Source organism: Maniola jurtina, chromosome Z (assembly GCF_905333055.1).
Source record: "Maniola jurtina chromosome Z, ilManJurt1.1, whole genome shotgun sequence".
NCBI classification, from domain to species: Eukaryota; Metazoa; Arthropoda; class Insecta; order Lepidoptera; family Nymphalidae; genus Maniola; species Maniola jurtina.
Window position 1 is genome coordinate 15,311,080 of NC_060058.1, and position 19,464 is coordinate 15,330,543.

General features: G+C 39.4%; 1 protein-coding gene across 12 annotated transcripts in view; it reads right to left on the reverse strand.

The window, feature by feature from the left end:
- LOC123880684 (FH1/FH2 domain-containing protein 3) overlaps nt 1–19,464 on the reverse strand; it is a 95,437-nt gene that overhangs the window by 17,761 nt on the left and 58,212 nt on the right. For 3 of the 12 annotated variants that reach the window (XM_045928931.1, XM_045928932.1, XM_045928928.1), the window contains exons 2-6: nt 18,425–18,734; nt 6,842–6,951; nt 1,886–1,944; nt 1,538–1,722; nt 28–509 (exon numbers count right to left, since the gene is read on the reverse strand). In XM_045928931.1, the coding sequence (XP_045784887.1) occupies nt 28–509; nt 1,538–1,722; nt 1,886–1,944; nt 6,842–6,951; nt 18,425–18,649 (1,061 nt within the window). In that variant the 5' untranslated portion in view covers nt 18,650–18,734. Of the gene's footprint in view, nt 1–27; nt 510–1,537; nt 1,723–1,885; nt 1,945–3,038; nt 3,182–3,211; nt 3,628–3,941; nt 4,108–6,841; nt 6,952–18,424; nt 18,901–19,464 lie in introns of those variants that run through there. The other 9 variants (XM_045928927.1, XM_045928926.1, XM_045928925.1 and 6 more) reach the window with 6 other exon arrangements.

The window sequence follows — 19,464 nt, forward strand, 5'->3', positions numbered from 1 at the left end:
AAAATAGGTTACAAGTTAGTCACTTACTTAAGAGCAGTACCACTTTCATCTCCATCCTCATACAACAGCACAGCCTCGAATATCTGCAATTGCCTCAAGAGATCCAAATCCGTACCCTGTTTGGACATGTACAGTTGGACTATATCATCGATCCCTTGCTCTTGCAGAGAATCTACGTGGTCATAGTACATGTCTCTATCAGGCAAGCTGTTCAAGCAACGGTTTATGAGGGTAGTAGCATAAATCAGGAGTTCCGTATCCGAAGCGTCAACGTCTTGGAGGATTTTCATGACGTTGAACCAGAAAGGTCTGCCGTTAGCGCTGTCCACGACTGTTATAGCCTCAATGAGGAGAAGGCAGTTCTTGTCCGTGTACTCCACGAATACTAGTAAGAGTTTGAGCGCTGTTTTGACGACGTGGCGGAAGCGGCTGGATATGAGGGAGTACATCCATTGGATGCAACGCTTATGGTTCATTACGCCATGCATGCCATCCACGTACAGCAGGATCTGTTCGAACAATGTAAATATAAGCGTATGTAAGTATTTTTCTAAATATAACAAGTGTAAATTAAAAATTTATAACACCCCCGACGATCCAAAGTATTTGAGTTTTCCAAAACATCATTTTCAAATAAATAATTATGTATTTAGGCAACGTCCATCTTGACAGCTTGACATTTGTCTATTGACATAATATTATGAACCTAACGGTTATCTAACCTTCTTTTCTACAAGAAAACTAGAAAAGAGCTGATAACTCTTAAACGGCTGAACCAATTTTTTTAGATTATAGCTAAGAACACTCTCGATCAAGCCACCTTTCAAACAAAAAAAAACTAAATTAAAATCGGTTCATTCGTTTAGGCGCTACGATGCCACAGACAGATACACAGATACACACGTCAAACTTATAACACCCCTCTTTTTGGGTCGGGGGTTAAAAAAGGCAAAGTTGACTGACTTACTGACGGATTGATTTATTAACGGATCGGGCTGAAAGGCATTTAGATGGCAATGATGACGTAGACATCCGCTAAGAAAGGATTTTCGAAAATTCAAACGTTAAGCGGGTAAAATAGGGGTTGAAATGGTTCAGTCCACGTTACATTTTATATCCACGATAAGTAGTTAGCTGAGTTCGGGCCTTTTCATTGGCATTCAATTTTCACACATAATATTAGACGCTAGGTATTTAAGTTACATTTTAGTCTTAGGTATGTATATTGTGTCTAATGTCTGATATTGATCAGACAAATAGAAAATAGAATAGAATATGTGTTATTCATTGGAATAACACATATTCTATTCTATTCAATTTATTGGCGCTTTTTAATGTTTAAACTATCGATTCGATAGTTCGAATGATTTCCATTATAAGTATAAAATGTAACGGCTATGCTCACATATAATTAGTCGATGTAAGCCAGAATACTTTCGAAACCATCCGGGGTCCATTTTTCACGCAGCGAACTGATTCACTATGAAGACTCCGGATGGGTCGGGATGAGTTTTATTGTATATTTATTGGTGCTTACTTGTCCTAGAGCTCTCAGGATGTAGTCGAGGTAGTTATGCACAGCGGTGTTGGCCACCTGCATGAGGCAGTCCAGGCCCTTGTTGGCGACGAACTCGTGCACCAGGTCCTTGTCTGACTGCAGGATCTGCTTGAGAGTGAACAGGGCCCGTCGCAGCTCCCGCCCTTGAGAGTGCAGCAGCCTTTCTGAGTTACGAACAGACCAATAAACATACAAGATTGAAAATGTATTACGGCTCAGTGGTGTAATATAGAGGTACGGAACCCTTCGTGTTCGAGCCCGACTCGCAATTGACCGGTCTTTATATAAGTAGGTAAATATTTTTATTGGTCAAAATTATCAACTCACCAATGATGGCGTGTACCCGGACCGACAGCTGTGTGCGTAGAACCAATGCATTTTTGCGACTGAAAAGAAAAAAAACTATTATTAGGTAGTCCAGTCGCGGTCGCGGTTAAAGCGGTGACAGCCTTTGATTAAGCAATCGGCTTCTTATTCGGGGAGTCCGGGGTTCGGTCCCAAGTACGCATGCACCTTTAACTTTTCGGTCTTATGTGAGTTTTAAACAATTACTTAAACATCATCTAAAAGTGAAGGAAAAAAGCTGAGGGAACCGTCATATCTGAGATGTCTCTGTCCACATAGTAATGCGAAAATCGCATTAAAATCAGTCCAGTAGTCTTAAAGAAAATGGTAAGAAAAAACTCCCAAACCTACACATTTTCTAACGCCAAATGCATATTATATACCATGAATATCCCTCACGTTACACGTATCATTTTTTTTGTTTTTTTTTTTTTATTTGTACTAGAAAGTTGTAACAATAAAAATAAATATAATTAAGTGGGCAGGGAAGCACTTATTTCTATTAGAGATCTCTACCAGTGACCCTTGGCAGTGCGAGAGGTTGTAAAGGGAGTAGAATAGGTACAGCAAAGATAGACAGTAATTATAAAAATATTCTTTCGATCCTGAGTTATAGTTACACAAGGACTCCGATTCGAAATCTCTCAACTCAAATCGAAAAGGAACGCTGGCAATATTAAGTACCTATGAAAACATCCCCGGATTCCTCAAACAAGAATCCGAAGTCTTAACCAAGTTTGATGCCCTACGCTACGCGCTAATAACTTCTTTCCGTCACTATTAAATGTACTATTACGAACCCAAGGATTAGTGCGACCATATCCGATATTCATCAATTCTCCTGCTTCGATACACCATCTTCCGAATCCAGCGTGAAGATGATTCTAGCTTCATGACCTTCCACCGCGATCGACTGAGCCCTGTCTGATGATGTTGTCGCCGGAACAACCGGACATACTCACTCATCGAGTTCGTGGATGTAGTCGCACGCGTCCTGGAAGTCCTCCTGCTCCGATATGTCATCTTCCGAATCCAGGGTGAAGATGTCTCTAGCGTCGTGGCCTTCCACCGCGATCCCGGAGTCGACTGAGCCCTGTCTGATGATGTTGTTGCCGTAATGACCGTACATACTCACTCATCGAGCTCGTGGATGTAGTCGCACGCGTCCTGGAAGTCTTCCTGCTCCGATATGTCATCTTCCGAATCCAGGGTGAAGATGTCTCTAGCGTCGTGGCCTTCCACCGCGATCCCGGAGTCGACTGAGCCCTGTCTGATGATGTTGTTGCCGTAATGACCGTACATACTCACTCATCGAGCTCGTGGATGTAGTCGCACGCGTCCTGGAAGTCCTCCTGCTCCGATATGTCATCTTCCGAATCCAGGGTGAAGATGTCTCTAGCGTCGTGGCCTTCCACCGCGATCCCGGAGTCGACTGAGCCCTGTCTGATGATGTTGTCGCCAGAACAATCGCACAGTCTCGCACGGCCACCATGGGAATCGTTCACGTTCGATTGCATCTCGAATCATCACTGGCTATACAGGGTGTAACAGTTCTTTCCCCTGTTTTTATACGTTACTCGCGTTTGAATTTGAAGTAATATGTTTGATGCTCGTTAACTTTTACTTACTAGAAAATATGTCGCTGACAATATTGAGTGGTCTTTAATAATCTTAATCGATCCCAAAATTCAACATAACTGCTTATCAAAAATCATTTATTTAAGTTAACCAGCCAGTTAAAGGAAGCCAGTATTCTTGGCACCATTCCACGCGGGCATGATTTGTATAGTAATTAGATAAGGCTAGCTTTAAGTTTTATTGTAATATTAAAAAAAAAAAAAAAGTTAACCCAATAAACCCAATATGAATTAACTACATAGGTATATTCCGCATGATTAAGTGTTCAAAAACAAGTTGGATAAAAAATACCTACACCTAATGTTGCAAAAAAATACTAAGTAATTCTTACTATCATATAAATTAGGAATATTTATTTTCAGTGATAAATCTTAATTAATTAGCAGGTTAGCACTTTTACCTTCTTGTAAGCACTTTTATCAGTTACATGTTAAAAAAGTTGGAATTTCCGTGAACGATTTGACCTGAACTTGTGCCTGTTCAATAGGTGTTACAAGATTGATAGCCGCGCGAATATAGAGCGGCGCCTGCGCAGGCAGCCGGCGTTGATTCACAACTAACAAGGAACAACCATCCCGCGGGAACGGCCACGCGGGAATTAGGTACACTGATTTTATTGACATTTCCCCATTACTAAATGAAACCGAAGCAGTAAAAACGGTGATAGCTTAGTGTTTAAAACACTTCTCCCTTTTTTGGGGTCCAGGGTTCTTTCCCGGGTACGCGCCTCTTCCGAGATCCTTTATATGATGGTTATAAGCAATTGAATAGGTATATTTGCTTTAACGGTGAAGGCATCGTGAGGAAACCTGCATGCCTGAAGTTCTCAATAATGTTGTCAAGGGTCTATGAAGTCTGCGGATTCACAATTGGTCAGCGTGGTGGACTATGTTGTGAGAGAGACCTTTGCTTAGTGTGAGTGGTCTATCAAATAATATGTGGAGACTTTCAACCTCTTTACCACAGTGGTTTGTGACCTTAATTGTGAAATACTGTCATTGATGCCCGGCTTGGTTTGGTTATTTAATGATGTTGGGTTGACTCGAGGATGGTGGCTGGAGGGAAAGAAAGAACTAAGAGATAGCAGACCTAGTTGGCCAAAGTTATATAATACTAGCTGATGCCCGCAGCTTCGCCCGCGTGGATTGGTCAGATCCCCTGCAGCATCAGGATTGAGGATTTGGACTCCAAATTTTTTATGAAACAATGTCGCAAAGTTCCTCTATCGATTAAAAAAGAAATGACGCAAATCGGTTCAGAAATCTCGGAGATTTCGGTGTACATAGGTAGAAAAACACAACTCCCTTTTTGAAAGTCGGTTAAAAAAGTAGCCTATTTTACGCCCTGGTCAATCCTCTACTTGCCTGTGAAAGTCCCGTCAAAATCGGTTCAGCCGTTCCAAAGATTAGCCTTTTCAAACAGACAGACAGACAGACAGACAGACAGACAAAAATTTTAAAAACGTGTGATTCAGTTATGGTATCGTTCAAATAACCATATGAGCTTAATATGAGGTAGTTATTTCGAAATTACAGACACTCCAATTTTATTTATTAGTATAGATATAGATTACTAGCTGATGTCCGCGATTTCGTTCTCTCATATTGGAACTCTTTAACTTTCCGGGATAAAAAGTAGCCTGTGCGCTAATCCAGAGTGTAATCTATCTCCATTCTAAATTTCAGCCAAATCCGTCCAGTAGTGAAAGAGTAACAAACATACACACAAACTTTCGCCTTTATAATTTTATATAGTTATATATTATAATATTTTTTTTATATTATTTTTGTGATAAGGATTCAACAGCTTTCATTCATTTTTTATTCACATATTTAAAAAATATTTCGTGCAATTACTAACACGGTTTTGTTCACAAGCTCCTCAAGTGATAGTGAAGCAAAATTGTGAGCCCCCTGTATATTGAGTGCATAATCCGTGGTAGTGCAAGTTCATTGTGAACGCTCGCTAGTTTTTATTGGCCTTTAACTTCACCGCGAATGAAATGTTCGTCTAAAAACCTTAGGACACACGGTTTCGCTCGCAGTTGTAGTTTTCTATAGATACTTTCTACACTCATTAGTTCTAAAGTAAAGTCCAAGGGCAGATCCGCAGGATCCCAGCTGTCAGATCTAGTTTTAGGGTGCCGTATCCAACAAAGCAAAGCGTGCCAACGGGTCCCTATTACTAAACTCCATTGTCCGTCTGTCCTTTCGTCTGTGCATCCGTTTGTCTGTCAGTGGGTTGTAGCCTGTGATGAACCGTTATTACGGTTCATCACAGGCTACATATCTATTGATAGAGAGTTGAAATTCTGTATTGTTATTATTTTAATAGTTGGGGGTGGATTTTCTAATTTGTAGGCTTCACAGTTCCTGAGATTTCGCGATAAGTCAGTAGTGAGTAGTATTTCGCTTTTTCTCATTTGCCTAAACTTACCTAAAAGTTAAACTTCGGCTTCAGATTGGGCGCTGAAACTATTGCATGAGAAAATCGGGTAGCAAAGGTCGGCGCACCATTGCCATGGGACAGAAATAATTTAGCCGAATTCTCGCGAACACAATATTTGGGTTACTGTTACGTGTAACCGGGTAAACATAGTACTACTGGGTAATTTGTAACAGATTCGTCGACAAATTTAACTATCAAGTATCGACTTGTTGACATACCTACATCTTCATTCAATCCACCGCGGACTCATACTGAATACGGGTCTACTCTCAAAATTAGAATGGGTAAGATAGGCGGTAAGGATAGCCACCTACAGGAGGTCGGTGGTTCTTTTCAGAGTTATGTGCGTTTTAATTTATTAAATATCACTTGCTTTAACGGTGAAAGAAAACATCGTGAGGGAACAGGGAAGTAACTAAATAGTAAATTGCTTTTATTAAACTGCAGTGGGGGACACGGGATGTGATGAAGGAGGGTGGATTAAACTATTGCATCGAGGTAGGTACCTACTTATTGCGCATAATAACAAAGACTTTAACACTACATATATACTTACTCGTAATATTGACAAACCTACACATCTAGAACATCGTGCGAAATCCTGCATGCCTGAGTTCGCCATAATGTTCTCAAAGGTGTGTGAACTCTGTGAAAAAATGTAAGAGGTGCGTGCCCAGGATCGAGCACCCGACGATGCCTACAGAAACGAACCTGTCTTGGAGGTCTTCCAGCTCTTGGTCCTGTTCGCTCAGTTTAGAGTCCAGCTGAGGTAAGGCTGTAGTTGAGTATTTAGGGTGACTGTTTATAGTTACCCTGAAGACAAAACTCAGTGGTATGCTTATAGACACGCACCTGTCTTGGAGGCCTTCCAGCTCTTCGTCCTGCTCGCCCAGAGTGGAGTCCAGGTCGAGGTACGGCCCGTAGTCGCCATCTTTAAAAACTTGCAACGTTGCATCATCCAACTAAAACAATATTAAGAATTACGTTAAATTACTTAAATTAATTAATTTTATTTGTGACTATTCCCTCTCAACTGTTGATAGGAAGTCTTTGTCAGAGAGAACTAGAGTGAGGGGACTCTGGGGGATGTATGATATGTCAAAATTAGGCTATGGTGACGTAAAATCATAGACAAGTGTAAATTAAAAATTTTCAACACCCCCGACAAATCATTTTCAAATAAATAATTATGTCTATCTAGGCAACGTCAATCTTGACAGCTTGACATTTGTCAATTGACACTTGAATATTATGAACCTAAGGGTTATCTAACCTTCTTTTCTACAAGAAAACTAGAAAATAGCTGATAACTTTTAAACGGCTGAACCGATTTTCTTGGATTATAGCTAAGAACACTCTCGATCAAGCCACCTTTCAAACAAAAAAAAACTAAATTAAAATCGGTTCATTCGTTTAGGCGCTACGATGCCACAGACAGATACACAGATACACAGATACACAGACACACAGACACACAGATACACACGTCAAACTTATAACACCCCTCTTTTTGGGTCGGGGGTTAAAAAATAGGGCTACATTAGGGTTATTGCGGCAAATGTACCTACTAAGCCAATGACGTCAACGTTTTGTTAGAGTTCCTCAACTGTCGGGAACTACGCTGAGACCTGGTAAAACTTTGGCGAGTTCAAGATCGTACTACCTAGTCCAAAAATCGATATTTAAAAGATTAGGTAGGTACCTAACATCTAGAACGTATGTATATTACGCCTATTATTCTACTATTCTAGATCTAAAACTAAAGCAGATAGAATATATAGATCTATCCTTCCATTATCCGATAGCAAAAAATTATATTTAAGTATTTTGAATTTTATGACCCCTGAAACATCTCTGTTTAAATAAATATATAGAAATATTTTTTATTAAATTAAACTTTTACAAGTAGGTAGGTACTTTTGCCACTGGTTTCTAGGCCAAATGAGGCAGTGTATAAATAAACAATCTAAAAACTACGAAATTGCATAAATAATAATTTAAAATGTTTTAAGTTTGTTTAAAAAATAATAACGTCAAAATAACGTATTTGCGTTGTTAAAACATCGTCTATCTCAATGTTGAGTAGGAATGTGCCGCCCATAAATGTTAATTGCAACAGCATTGATGAAAAAAAACATTTAATTAAAACGTTCATTATTTTTTTCGCAATAATATATTAATATTATAAATATTTAAATTTTATTGTTCAATTATTATACCAGCGGCATCTATTTATGCTTACATACACTACGTTGCAGCCTAGTTAAGTTTGAAGTTCTTATCTAGATAATATTTCTGGATGACGCGAACTTACGATGATAGATGGCGTTATTTTTCCCTTTAATTCTATGAGATAATATATTTATATATTACACATACAGCTCCGAGAATATTGTATAATTATGTATTACAAGTGTAAATTAAAAATTTATAACACCCCCAACAAGTGAAGGTTAAAGTAACTAGAACAGAGCTGATAACTTTCAAACGGCTGAACTGATGTTCTTGGATTATAGCTAAGAACACTCGCGATCAAGCCACCTTTCAAACAAAAAAAAGCTAAATTAAAATAGGTTCATTAGTTTAGGAGCTACGATGCCACAGACAGATATAAGATACACACGTCAAACTTATAACACCCCTCTTTTTGGGTCGGGGGTTAAAAAGTACGCTAGGAGCATAAAAACAATAAAAACATAGCCTAAAACATATTATACAATCGAAGATTACGTACCTCTATTTCATTGATAACAAAACCAGACAAGTGTGAGTCAGATTTGCACATGTGGGGTCCGTACCATCGTACAATGAATAAAAGTTTAATAATTTTTTTTCCATGAAATTTTCATTACTTGTTGTTGTAGAAATACAAATTCGGCTAACGAGATAAGACAGCTCGCTGTCAGACAAACGGACGGACGGACAGCAGAGGCTAAGTAGTGGGATCCCGTTGGCACCATTCGGGTACGGTACCCTAAAAAACGTGCTGCAATTGATTGCCCAGTATAACATAAGTACTTATTTATTTTATATTATATTATATTGTCATATATAGCATATACATATATATTTATATATTATATATATATATAATTACTTTTATGTTTATTAGTATATATATAAATCTTTAAAAAAAAATTCCTTGCGACTTGGTACTATCCAACCTCCTTCCTAGAACTTAGCTCCTTTCAGCAAAGGTTGCCTGGTAGAGATTGCTCCAAGCAATAAGGCCGCCTTTGCACACAATTGTTTTTTTCTGTTTTCTTCTTACTGTGTTGTTATCCTTTACATGTGTTTTTGTGTGCAATAAAGAGTTTCTATCTATCTATCTATCTATCTATAAGTACACTATTATTGTAAATTAAACATTTGAAAAGAGCAACCGCCGAGTTTCTTGCTAAAATAAAAATATTGTTCTATGGATTTACATACTGGCGCGCAATCTTCTCGTTAGTTCCGCCGAGCGCTCCAGTGACTAAGGGTTGTCCCAAAACAAGAGTGAATCACACACTCGAATAAAATTAGAAATTAGCCAAGGTGTACACGCAACCGTAAGAATCGCTGTAAATGTCAACACCTGCGAGTTGCGTCCCTGGCGAGCGGCCAACTGCTGCGTGGAAAAATATAAATCCTATTTTTTTAGGGTTCCGTAACTCAGAAGGAAAAATGGAACCCCATTCAGAGGGTTCCGACAGACAACTTTGACGGCCCCCCACTTCCTTATTTTTAAGATAAATTAAAAATAAAAATATATTCGTACTCGACTCAATGAACTCTAAACAATGATACTCCACATGCTAGGGTGAAAAAATTATGGGGGCCTCCCTGAAAAATAATTTAATTGGATTTCTAATTCAATATTTGGTTTTGGGTTAACATTCTACACCAAATACCAAAATTTCAGATTTGTTATTCATTTCGTCTACGAGCTAGAGAGCGACAGGCGGACAGACAGATAGACAGACAGACAGCAGAGTGAGTTTAATAGGGCTTCGTTTTTATTTTGGTAGCGGGACCCTAAAACGCACATAAAGTCCGAAAAGTTAGAGGTGTGGTCCTCGGATGCAACCCCTGATCTCTCGAATAGGACGCGGACGTCTTAACCACTTGGCCATCACGGCTCAAAATCTGCGTAGAGATATCGATATCAATTGAATTTAATTGAATCGAATAGAATCAAAAGGCATTAGTTTCGGGCGGATTAGTGCCGGTCATTGAACGAATCTAAATGGTCAGACGGACACGCGTAGCAAAACTATCAGAAAAAATCAGCCAAGTGCGAGTCAGACTCGTGCACCGAGCGTTCCGTACTCGGGTATTTTTCCGTAATTTTTTTGTACAATAAATTAAAAGATATTATGCATAAAAATATATAAAAATCTGTTTTAGAATGTAAAGGTAAGCCCTTTCATATGATATCCTACTTGGTATTGTCATCTTACTTTGAAAATTGAAAAGACAAATTTAATTTTTCATGAACACTTTTTAATTTTTCGCTCTGGTACTACATATTTACCTCATTTTTAACCCCCGACCCAAAAAGAGGGGTGTTATAAGTTTGACGTGTATCTGTGTGTCTGTGTATTCTGTCTGTGGCACCGTAGCGCCTAAGCTAATGAACCGATTTTAATTTAGTTTTTTTTTTTGTTTGAAAGGTGGCTTGATCGACAGTGTTCTTAGCTATAATCCAAGAAAATCGGTTCAGCCGTTTGAAAGTTATCAGCTATTTTCTAGTTATTGTAACCTTCACTTGTCGGGGGTGTTATACATTTTTAATTTACACTTGTGTCATATATGATTTATCAAGCACGCAGTACCAGTACATCATCATTATCATGATCAACCCATCGCCGGCTCACTACAGAGCACGGGTCTCCTCTCACTATGAGAAGGGAGTCGGCCTTAGTCTACCACGCTGGGAAGCTTTTGAGAACACCATTCGGACCCTCAGGCATACGAGTTTCCTAACAATGTTTTCCTTCACCGTTTTCTTTTTTTTTTTAAAGAATATTAGCCATGACTAATACTCCCTTTTCCCTCCAATTAAGCGAAAAGCTTGTGCCAGGAGTGGGTACGACAATAGTGCAACGGGTGGGGTTTGGACCGCCTACCTTTCGGAATTCAGTCCGCTCCTCAATCGAGGCTCTAAAGTAGTAGTTCTAGTTTTAGAAAGTGATACTTAATTACTTGAAATCGAAACGCACATAGCTCCGAAAAGTTAAAATGCGTGCACGGGAACCCCCGACCTTCGATTAGGAGGCAGACGTCCACCACTAGGCTATCACAGCTTCACGCAGTACCTACTTATTTATTACTAGCTGTGCCCGCGACTTCATTCGCGTGGAATAGTGACTTTTCGGGCAGCATATACTCTGTACGTTAAAAATGTTCGCCGTGATTCTTTAAATTGACATAACTTTTTTATTTATTTATTTATGAACCGATTGACATGAAATAAACACTAAATGTTAATTGAAGCTTACTACAATATATTAGTGAAAACCGTATCTAAATCGAATAAGGCGTTTCTGATATTAGCGTGCACAAACACACAGACAAACAGACAAACAGACAAAAAATAAATAATTACAATTTCGGGTTCGGCATCGATTTAATAACAACCCCTGCTACTTTTTTTTATATATTTCCATTGTACAGACACCACTTTTCTACAATTTTATTATATGTATAGACTAGATGATGCCCGCGTCTCCGTCCGTGTGGATTTAGGTTAGGTCGTTAGTTGGGAAAAATCCCGTGAAGAAGACTTTGCTTTCCCGGGATAAAAAGCTGCCGAAGTCTACCGGGATATAAGTAAGTGTAAGCGCTGTGTAACTACCTCTGTACCAAATTTCATCTAAATCGGTTAAATAGACCCTTAAGAATTCCATGGGAACCCTTTGATTTTCCGGGATAAAAAGTAGCCTATGTCTGTCCCCGGGATGTGCTAACAGCTAACTTTGTACCCATTAAAATCGGTTCAGCGGTTGAGCCGTGAAAACGTAGCAGACAGACAGACAGACAGACACACTTTCGCATTTATAATATTATAGTATGGATCTAAAATGTAAATGGATAAAGATGTAAGTATCTCAAGTGGCCAGAGGAAGCCATGTAACATGACATCATTGCCGTCAAGATCACAACAATAATTCTATTAGCACTTTACATAGCACTATTTGCGGATGAGTGTTATATAAAGATATATTTTGTAAACATGTTATAACTTATAATGCGTACAAAGTAACAATGGGGACGCCATAGTGCTCTATCCGTCAACTCTTAATTGAAAAATACGGTTAAAAATAAATTAATAATAGAAATAACAGAAACAATAGAAAAAAAAAAACGAAAAAAAAAAAAAACAGAAAACTAAAGTGACAGAAAAAACTATGGTAAAAATGGGTCCCACTAGATTCTAGAAGGTATTTATTATTATTACAGTCCCTCACTCTCTACCTACCTCTACCCGTGCAAAGCCGGGTCAAGTCAGCTTATAATAATAATAATAATATGTTGTACCAATTTAATGACGGCAAAAAAAGTCTGGTCGAACATAACGGTACAGACTTGTAGCCGTCGAGAGGCGAGTGGCGACAGGTTGGCATCATTATAATAACTATAACTATTAAGCGCATAACACACATCCAGTTAGGTAGGTCCAATTTCGAGAAAGGTGAACCGCCGATCCCTTAACTTTCTTAACTCTAACGCCGGTTCCATGACGAGGAAATCCGAAGGAGAACCAGAGTGACCAACATAGCTCAACGAATTAGCCAGTTGAAGTGGCAGTAAGCAGGCCACGTCTGCCGCAGAACTGATGGCCGCTGGGGCAGACGTGTTCTGGAGTGGAGACTGCGTATCAACAAGCGCAGAGTGGGACGATTTCCGACTCTCTGGACTGACGACCTTAAGAGGATAGCGGGAAGTGGGTGGATGAAGAAGGCGGAGGATCGTGTGTGGTGGCGCACTCTTGGGAAGGCCTATGTCCAGCGGTGGGCACAAACAGGCTGATTGATTGATTGATAACCACCGATTCCAACTCGGCTGGGCTGCGTTGCAGAAACTTTTAGATATCTTCTTGTCCAAATGATCAGTGCTTGGAGAACAAAGTCTTCGAACATTGCGTGCTACCAGTGATCCCATATGAACATGGTCATGGGCCTCATAAGAAAGCTCAGAGTCACTCAGCAGGCGATGGAGAGAGCTATGATTGGAGTTTCTCTTCATGATCACACTAATATTATAAAGGCGAAAGTTTGTGTGTGTGTGTGTGTGTGTGTGTGTGTGTGAGTGTGTGTGTGTATGTTTGTTACTCCTTCACGCAAAAACCACTGGACGGATTTGGCTGAAATTTGGAATGGAGATAGTTATTATCCTGGATTTGGACATAGACTACTTTTTATCCCGTCAAATCAAAGAGTGCCCACGGGATTTCGAAAAACCTAAATCCACGCGGACGAAGTCGCGGGCGTCAGCTAGTCAAATCATAAATAGCAGATCAGTACGTACGATCAGAGTAACCGACTTAGCTCAACGGGTTGCGAAGCTGAAGTGGCATTGGGCAGAACATATTATAGTTTGAAAAACCGATAGATGTTGGGGTACCAAGGTGTTAGAATGGCTTGGAAGACCTTCCCCTACGGTATACAGACGACATCGCAGCCCGCCACTGGATTCAGGCAACACAAAACCGTCGCGTGCGGAATTCCCTACAAGAGACCTATGTCCAGTAGTGGATGATATTGATTAAGCGCATACACACTAGCGCAGATAAGCTTCGAAATGAAGAGATCCGCAGTAGAACCACGGTCACGGTTGGCACGTGTGTAGATGCCTTATAATATAAGCTGGGCGCACCATACATAGCTACATCGTGGCGTCTCAAAGAACTGGTTACCATTGTGTTTTGCCTCGTCTTGCTCTAATAAAGCCTGGCGCACAATTGATGTTATTACCAACTTATAACAGCCATGTAAATTGTCACACAAGCGTATAATGAGGGATTACTGATCACCTAGAATCTTCTTATTCTTGTCCTTTATCACAAGCAATGTGGCACAACATATTATATTTCTTAACCCCCGACCCAAAAAGAGGGGTATTATAAGTTTGACCACGTATCTGTGTATCTGTCTGTGGCGTCGTAGCTCCTAAGCTAATGAACCGATTTTAATTTAGTTTTTTTTTGTTTGAAAGGTGGCTAATCGAGAGTGTTTCTTAGCTATAATCCAAGAAAATCGGTTCAGCCGGTTGAAAGTTATCAGCTCTTTTCTAGTTACTGTAACCTTTACTTGTCGGGGGTGTTATAAATTTTTAATTTACACTTGTTATCTTCCACTGAGTTCTGTAATACGTCAGCGAATTTTCCACCCCTTTTACACGCATATCCTTTTTCACGCAATCCATCTACCTTTTCTTTGATCGTCCTCTCCTCTTTTTTAGGATCACTTTGTTGTTTGTTGTGGTGTTTTTCTTATAGGATCACTTTGTTGTCTATCTGTATGCTCATCTGTCTTTCCGTCCGTCTGTCCGTCTGTCGTGTCTGTCAAGAAAACCTATAGGGTCCTTCCCGTAGATCTAGAATCATGAATTTGGCAGGTAGGTAGGTCTTATAGAACAAGTAATGGAATGAATCCGAAAACCGTGAATTTGTGGTTACATCACACAAAAATATTTTAAATGTTTCAATTTTCAAAGTAAGATAACTTTACCAAGGCCGGTATCATATTATGAAAGGGCTTTACCGGTTAATTCTAAAACAGATTTTTGTTTATTTTTATCCCTAATATTTTTTCATTTATCGTGCAAAATGTCGGAAAAAATACCCGAGTACGGAACCCTCGGTGCACGAGTTTGACTCGCACTTGGATACATATTTAACATTCTTATAGTGACATGATTTTCTTCCCTCCGCATTACATGCCCATACCATGATAATCTACTACTTACCCCTCATCTTTTCTACCACTGGCGCTACTTTCAAACTTCCCCTTATATATTCATTCCTTATCTTATCCATTCTTGTCATCCTACTCATCCATCTCACTGGTCAGTTGGAATATCGACGCGATATTAGCATTATTGAAGTGAAACCTCTACACGTCAGGAGACAGAAAAACGTATAAATTTGCATAAATTAATATATTATGATCATACACGTTTATTATACATCACCAAAGATACAGAAACAAAGTAGGCAGAGTAAATTAAGAAAAAGTAGCGTTTGGCGATAAATATATGTACTAGTAAGTTTACCTACTATTTATAACTTATTTGATAAATAAACATAATGAGAATGATGCCTATGTCAAAAATAAATTATTTCTTAGTAATTATTAAATAGAGTGTCTTCCAAAATTCGTGAAATCCGCATTCGACGCTAGTTTTAAGTTTGCTGACCATGTTAAAGTACATTAAATTACGTTAAATGTTATGACGTCACATCTGTGTATTTCATACAAGCTCCCTAACTAAGCGAGCGTTTTGACGTATGATAAAAAGTCGCTGATTTGACTAGTAGTCATCATACCTGTTGCGAGACTTGGACAATGCACAAAAGCTCATAAATAAAGTTCGTAATAGTCGTGTTACTCATCACGGTATTTGGCTAAAATTATCCGTTCCAGATATTTGCGCTGCTCAGGTGAGGCGCTGGTATTCTAATCTACATGTAATGTAACTATCTTATGCCCGCGTCTTCGTCCGCGTGGACTACACAAATTTCAACCCCCTATTTTACCCTCTTAGAGGTTGAATTTTCAAGAATCATTTCTTAGCGGATGTCTACGTCATAATCTGCATGCCTTTCAGCCCGATCGGTCCAGTAATTTGAGCTGTCCATTGATAGATCAGTCAGTCAATAAGTCAGTCAGTCATCAGTTTTCTTTTATACATTTAGATGATGGCAAGAATCTCACTAATATAATTATAAACGCGAAAGTTTATGTATATGCATGGATGTATGGATGTTTGTTACTCTTTCACACAAAAACTACTGGACAGATTTGGTTGAAATTTGGAATGGGGATACAATATACCCTGGATTACCACATAAGCTATTTTGACCCGAAAAATCAATGAGTTCCCACGGGATTTTTAAAAACCTATATACACGGGAACAACGTTGCGGGCATCAGCAAGTACATAATATATCTTTCTTATGAGACCCATATCTACTTAGTGACCATATCTCGGATCCCTGATATGTCATCACTAGCAACAAGGTGTATTCAGAGCCTTTGCTTTTCAAGGACTGAGGAACTTTGGACGAAAAGACATTTCGAAGCTTTCCGAACGCTGCCCAACCTTGCAGCCCACCCGCGTTGGACTCGGCGGCTAACCTCTTTCTCGAATTGAGCCTACTTAGCAGAATTATGTGCCCCAAATATACATCCTTCGAGTGTAGAGCTTTCAACGATCACTTAACTGTATGGGACACAGATATACAGACAGAGTCATTCAGCAGGCGAAAAAAATTTTTTGGTTTGAGTCTCTCTACATATACGTGATTACATAAGAAAATGAGGAGAACCAGAGTAACCAACACAGCCCAATAGGTGGCGAAGCTGAAATGCTGAAGGACCGGGCACATAATATTTCGAAAAACCGATAGACGTTAGCTGTTAGTAAGCACCTAAGTAATAACGAATTATATTTATGCCCATCGGTAGGTTGGTAACTGTGGTAGGTAATCAATTCATCGTATAAAATATTATGTCTGCTATATTAACAATAAGTATGTAGGTACATTCTCTGTAATCTGCAGACATGGTGCATTGTTTCAATTATAAAAACATCTTAGGTTTCAATGTTTTTGTTACCGAGCTTTACGCAGAATGCTGACTTGTTAGGCCTTGAGTGCAACTAATATAACTAATTCAATAAACACCCGCGCTTTTGGTATACAAAAACGTTGTGAGGAAATCCGCAATTATTTTGGAACACTGTGTTATGAGTTGTGAACTGTAATCAGACTGTAAGGTGACTTGTAAGCAAAAAATATCCAGAAGGTTTCGAAGGTCTTGTAATTCGGAGCTTTCTTATGAGGTCCATAGTTAGCGACTATATGACTCGGATCTCAAGTTGCTAGCATGGGGACCTCGCACTGGAAAAGCGTTGGAAGACCCAAAGGAGTCGCAGGGAGTTCTGAACTAAGATTCAGGCAGATTCAGACATAGCAAGACCGTGGAGAGTGAAGACAAGTGATCTATGCCCAGCTGTGGACGTATGTAGTTTGATAATGATGATGATTTGTATGATAAACCTTTGTAAGTACAAGTGTAAATTAAAATTTTATAACACCCCCGACATGTGAAGGTTACAGTAACTAGAAAAGAGCTGATAACTTTCAAATGGCTGAACCGATTTCCTTGGATTATAGCTAAGAACACTCTCGATCAAGCCACCTTTCAAACAAAAAAAAAAAAAAATTAAAATCGGTTTATTCGTTTTAGAGCTACGATGCCACAGACAGATACACAGATACACACGTCAAACTTATAACACCCCTTTTTTGGGTCGGGGGTTAGAAAAAATTTACTGGATTGTTACGCAGGCATAGTCAGGCCGCAATGCTAAATGTGACATCGATGTAGATGTGCCTGCTTAGCGTTCCCACGAAACCGACACCTGACGCGGCAGAATTCGCGAGCATCGTGTGCAAGAACTGGCTACCGATATGTCGCAGCGAAATGGCTTATGCCGGGAGTTAGCCAACTGCCCTCAGTGATTTGGTTAACACCCGGGAGATGTTAAAACAACTGCGGCCGGGCACATGAATGTTTATTTTCTAATCTTATTTAACCTTACTGACTTTGGTACTGAGATTTCGTTCTGAAACACATTCGATGTAATCGTAAAATCCAAAGTTTGGTTAGGTTAGAACATAAACATTTAGCACTTAGGTTCTATTGGGTAAAATTTTCTTAATATTATCAGAATATATGCTCAATATCTATATCATTAGGTTTGTTTACTGAAATAGTCTAATTGAGTTGTCTTTTTAACATCTCCCGGGCGTTAGCAATATCCCTAAGGGACTAATATGATAGCAATACAGGCTTTTTTTATATTGCCTCCGCCACAAAACGACGGAGCAATTAGAATAATTTTATGTAATAGTTAGTAATATAGTATATACTATATTTTTTAGCAATAAAATTAGGATTTTCGCACCCCCTACAGTTGTCTCAAATATAACTAGACACATAAATATTATTTAGCAGACCCCGGGGGGTATTGTTCCTTACCCTATAGGCGGATGTAGTAGCCGGTGCTCTGCAGCGATTTGGTACGACAGGGGTACGACCGGATAGTGGTGTTGAACCTTAAAAGGTATTATGGCTTTCGATCCGCTTTGGCAAATACCAAACCTGGTACCAACCACCCATAACGGGCCCCCGAGAAAGACAGTTGAAAAATGTTGTTGCTTACCCTATGCGGCGCTTGCAGGAGCCTGTGCACTGCAGCGATCTGGTACGACAGGGGGATGGTGGTGTTGAAGGTGTGATAGAGAGCGCGGGGCGGCTCCCGCACGTTGTACTCCATGAACGGGTCCAAATCATTCAGGTACTGGACTCGGCACACGAACGAGTCCTCCCCCAGTTCGCGCACTGGCACCCCCACCCTGTTCTCACCCACTTTCACTAATTCGATCATTATTATTTATTTAACACGGATCACAGTTTAATCACTGATTTATTTTATTCATATTTACATTGTTACACTAATTAATTATAGACAACTGGAATTACAGTTACACTATAGAAGTCGTAGGTAGATTTAGGTATTCAATAGCTGGGTCCAAACTCCAGTCGAAATGTGGCAACCTCGTGAGGCTTTGCTTGGATGTGCATTTGCCTCGGTTGAGGCGCGTCCACATCAACCGCGCTGCCACGGAAAAGCCAAAGCTAAGCTTTGCTATATTAGTCATAAATTGAATTATTATATACTAGAATAAATATGTAATTATACAGTGGGTAATAAAAGTTATTTTATGGTGATAAGGGACTCTTTGTAATTAATGTAAGTGTAACAAAAATCATGGAGTTCGTAAAGTGCAAAGCCGATTTTTTTAAATTATAATTCAAAGTAACTATGGAAGTAACAGAGTAATGATGGCGATTCGTGCATATACTGTCTTTATTAGGAAGGACGTATCACTTCGTTTGTTATCTTTTCTTTAGAAAAAATAGATCCCAAAGACTTTGGTCCGTGGCTATTAAGAGCACAAAACCGCTGATTTAGGGACGTGATTTTTTTCCCATGAATATAGATCGGGACCTGGAAAATGACATAGGCTAGGCTACTTTTTATCCCGGAAAATCAAAGAGTTCCCACAGAGTTTTTAAAAATCTAAATCCACGCGGACTGCGTTTCACTGCTAGGGGCATAATAAAACAACATTCCCTGAAATCGTTGCATACTGAAACTCCCATTCACTGACTGAACACGAAATTGTATTTCAGATGACC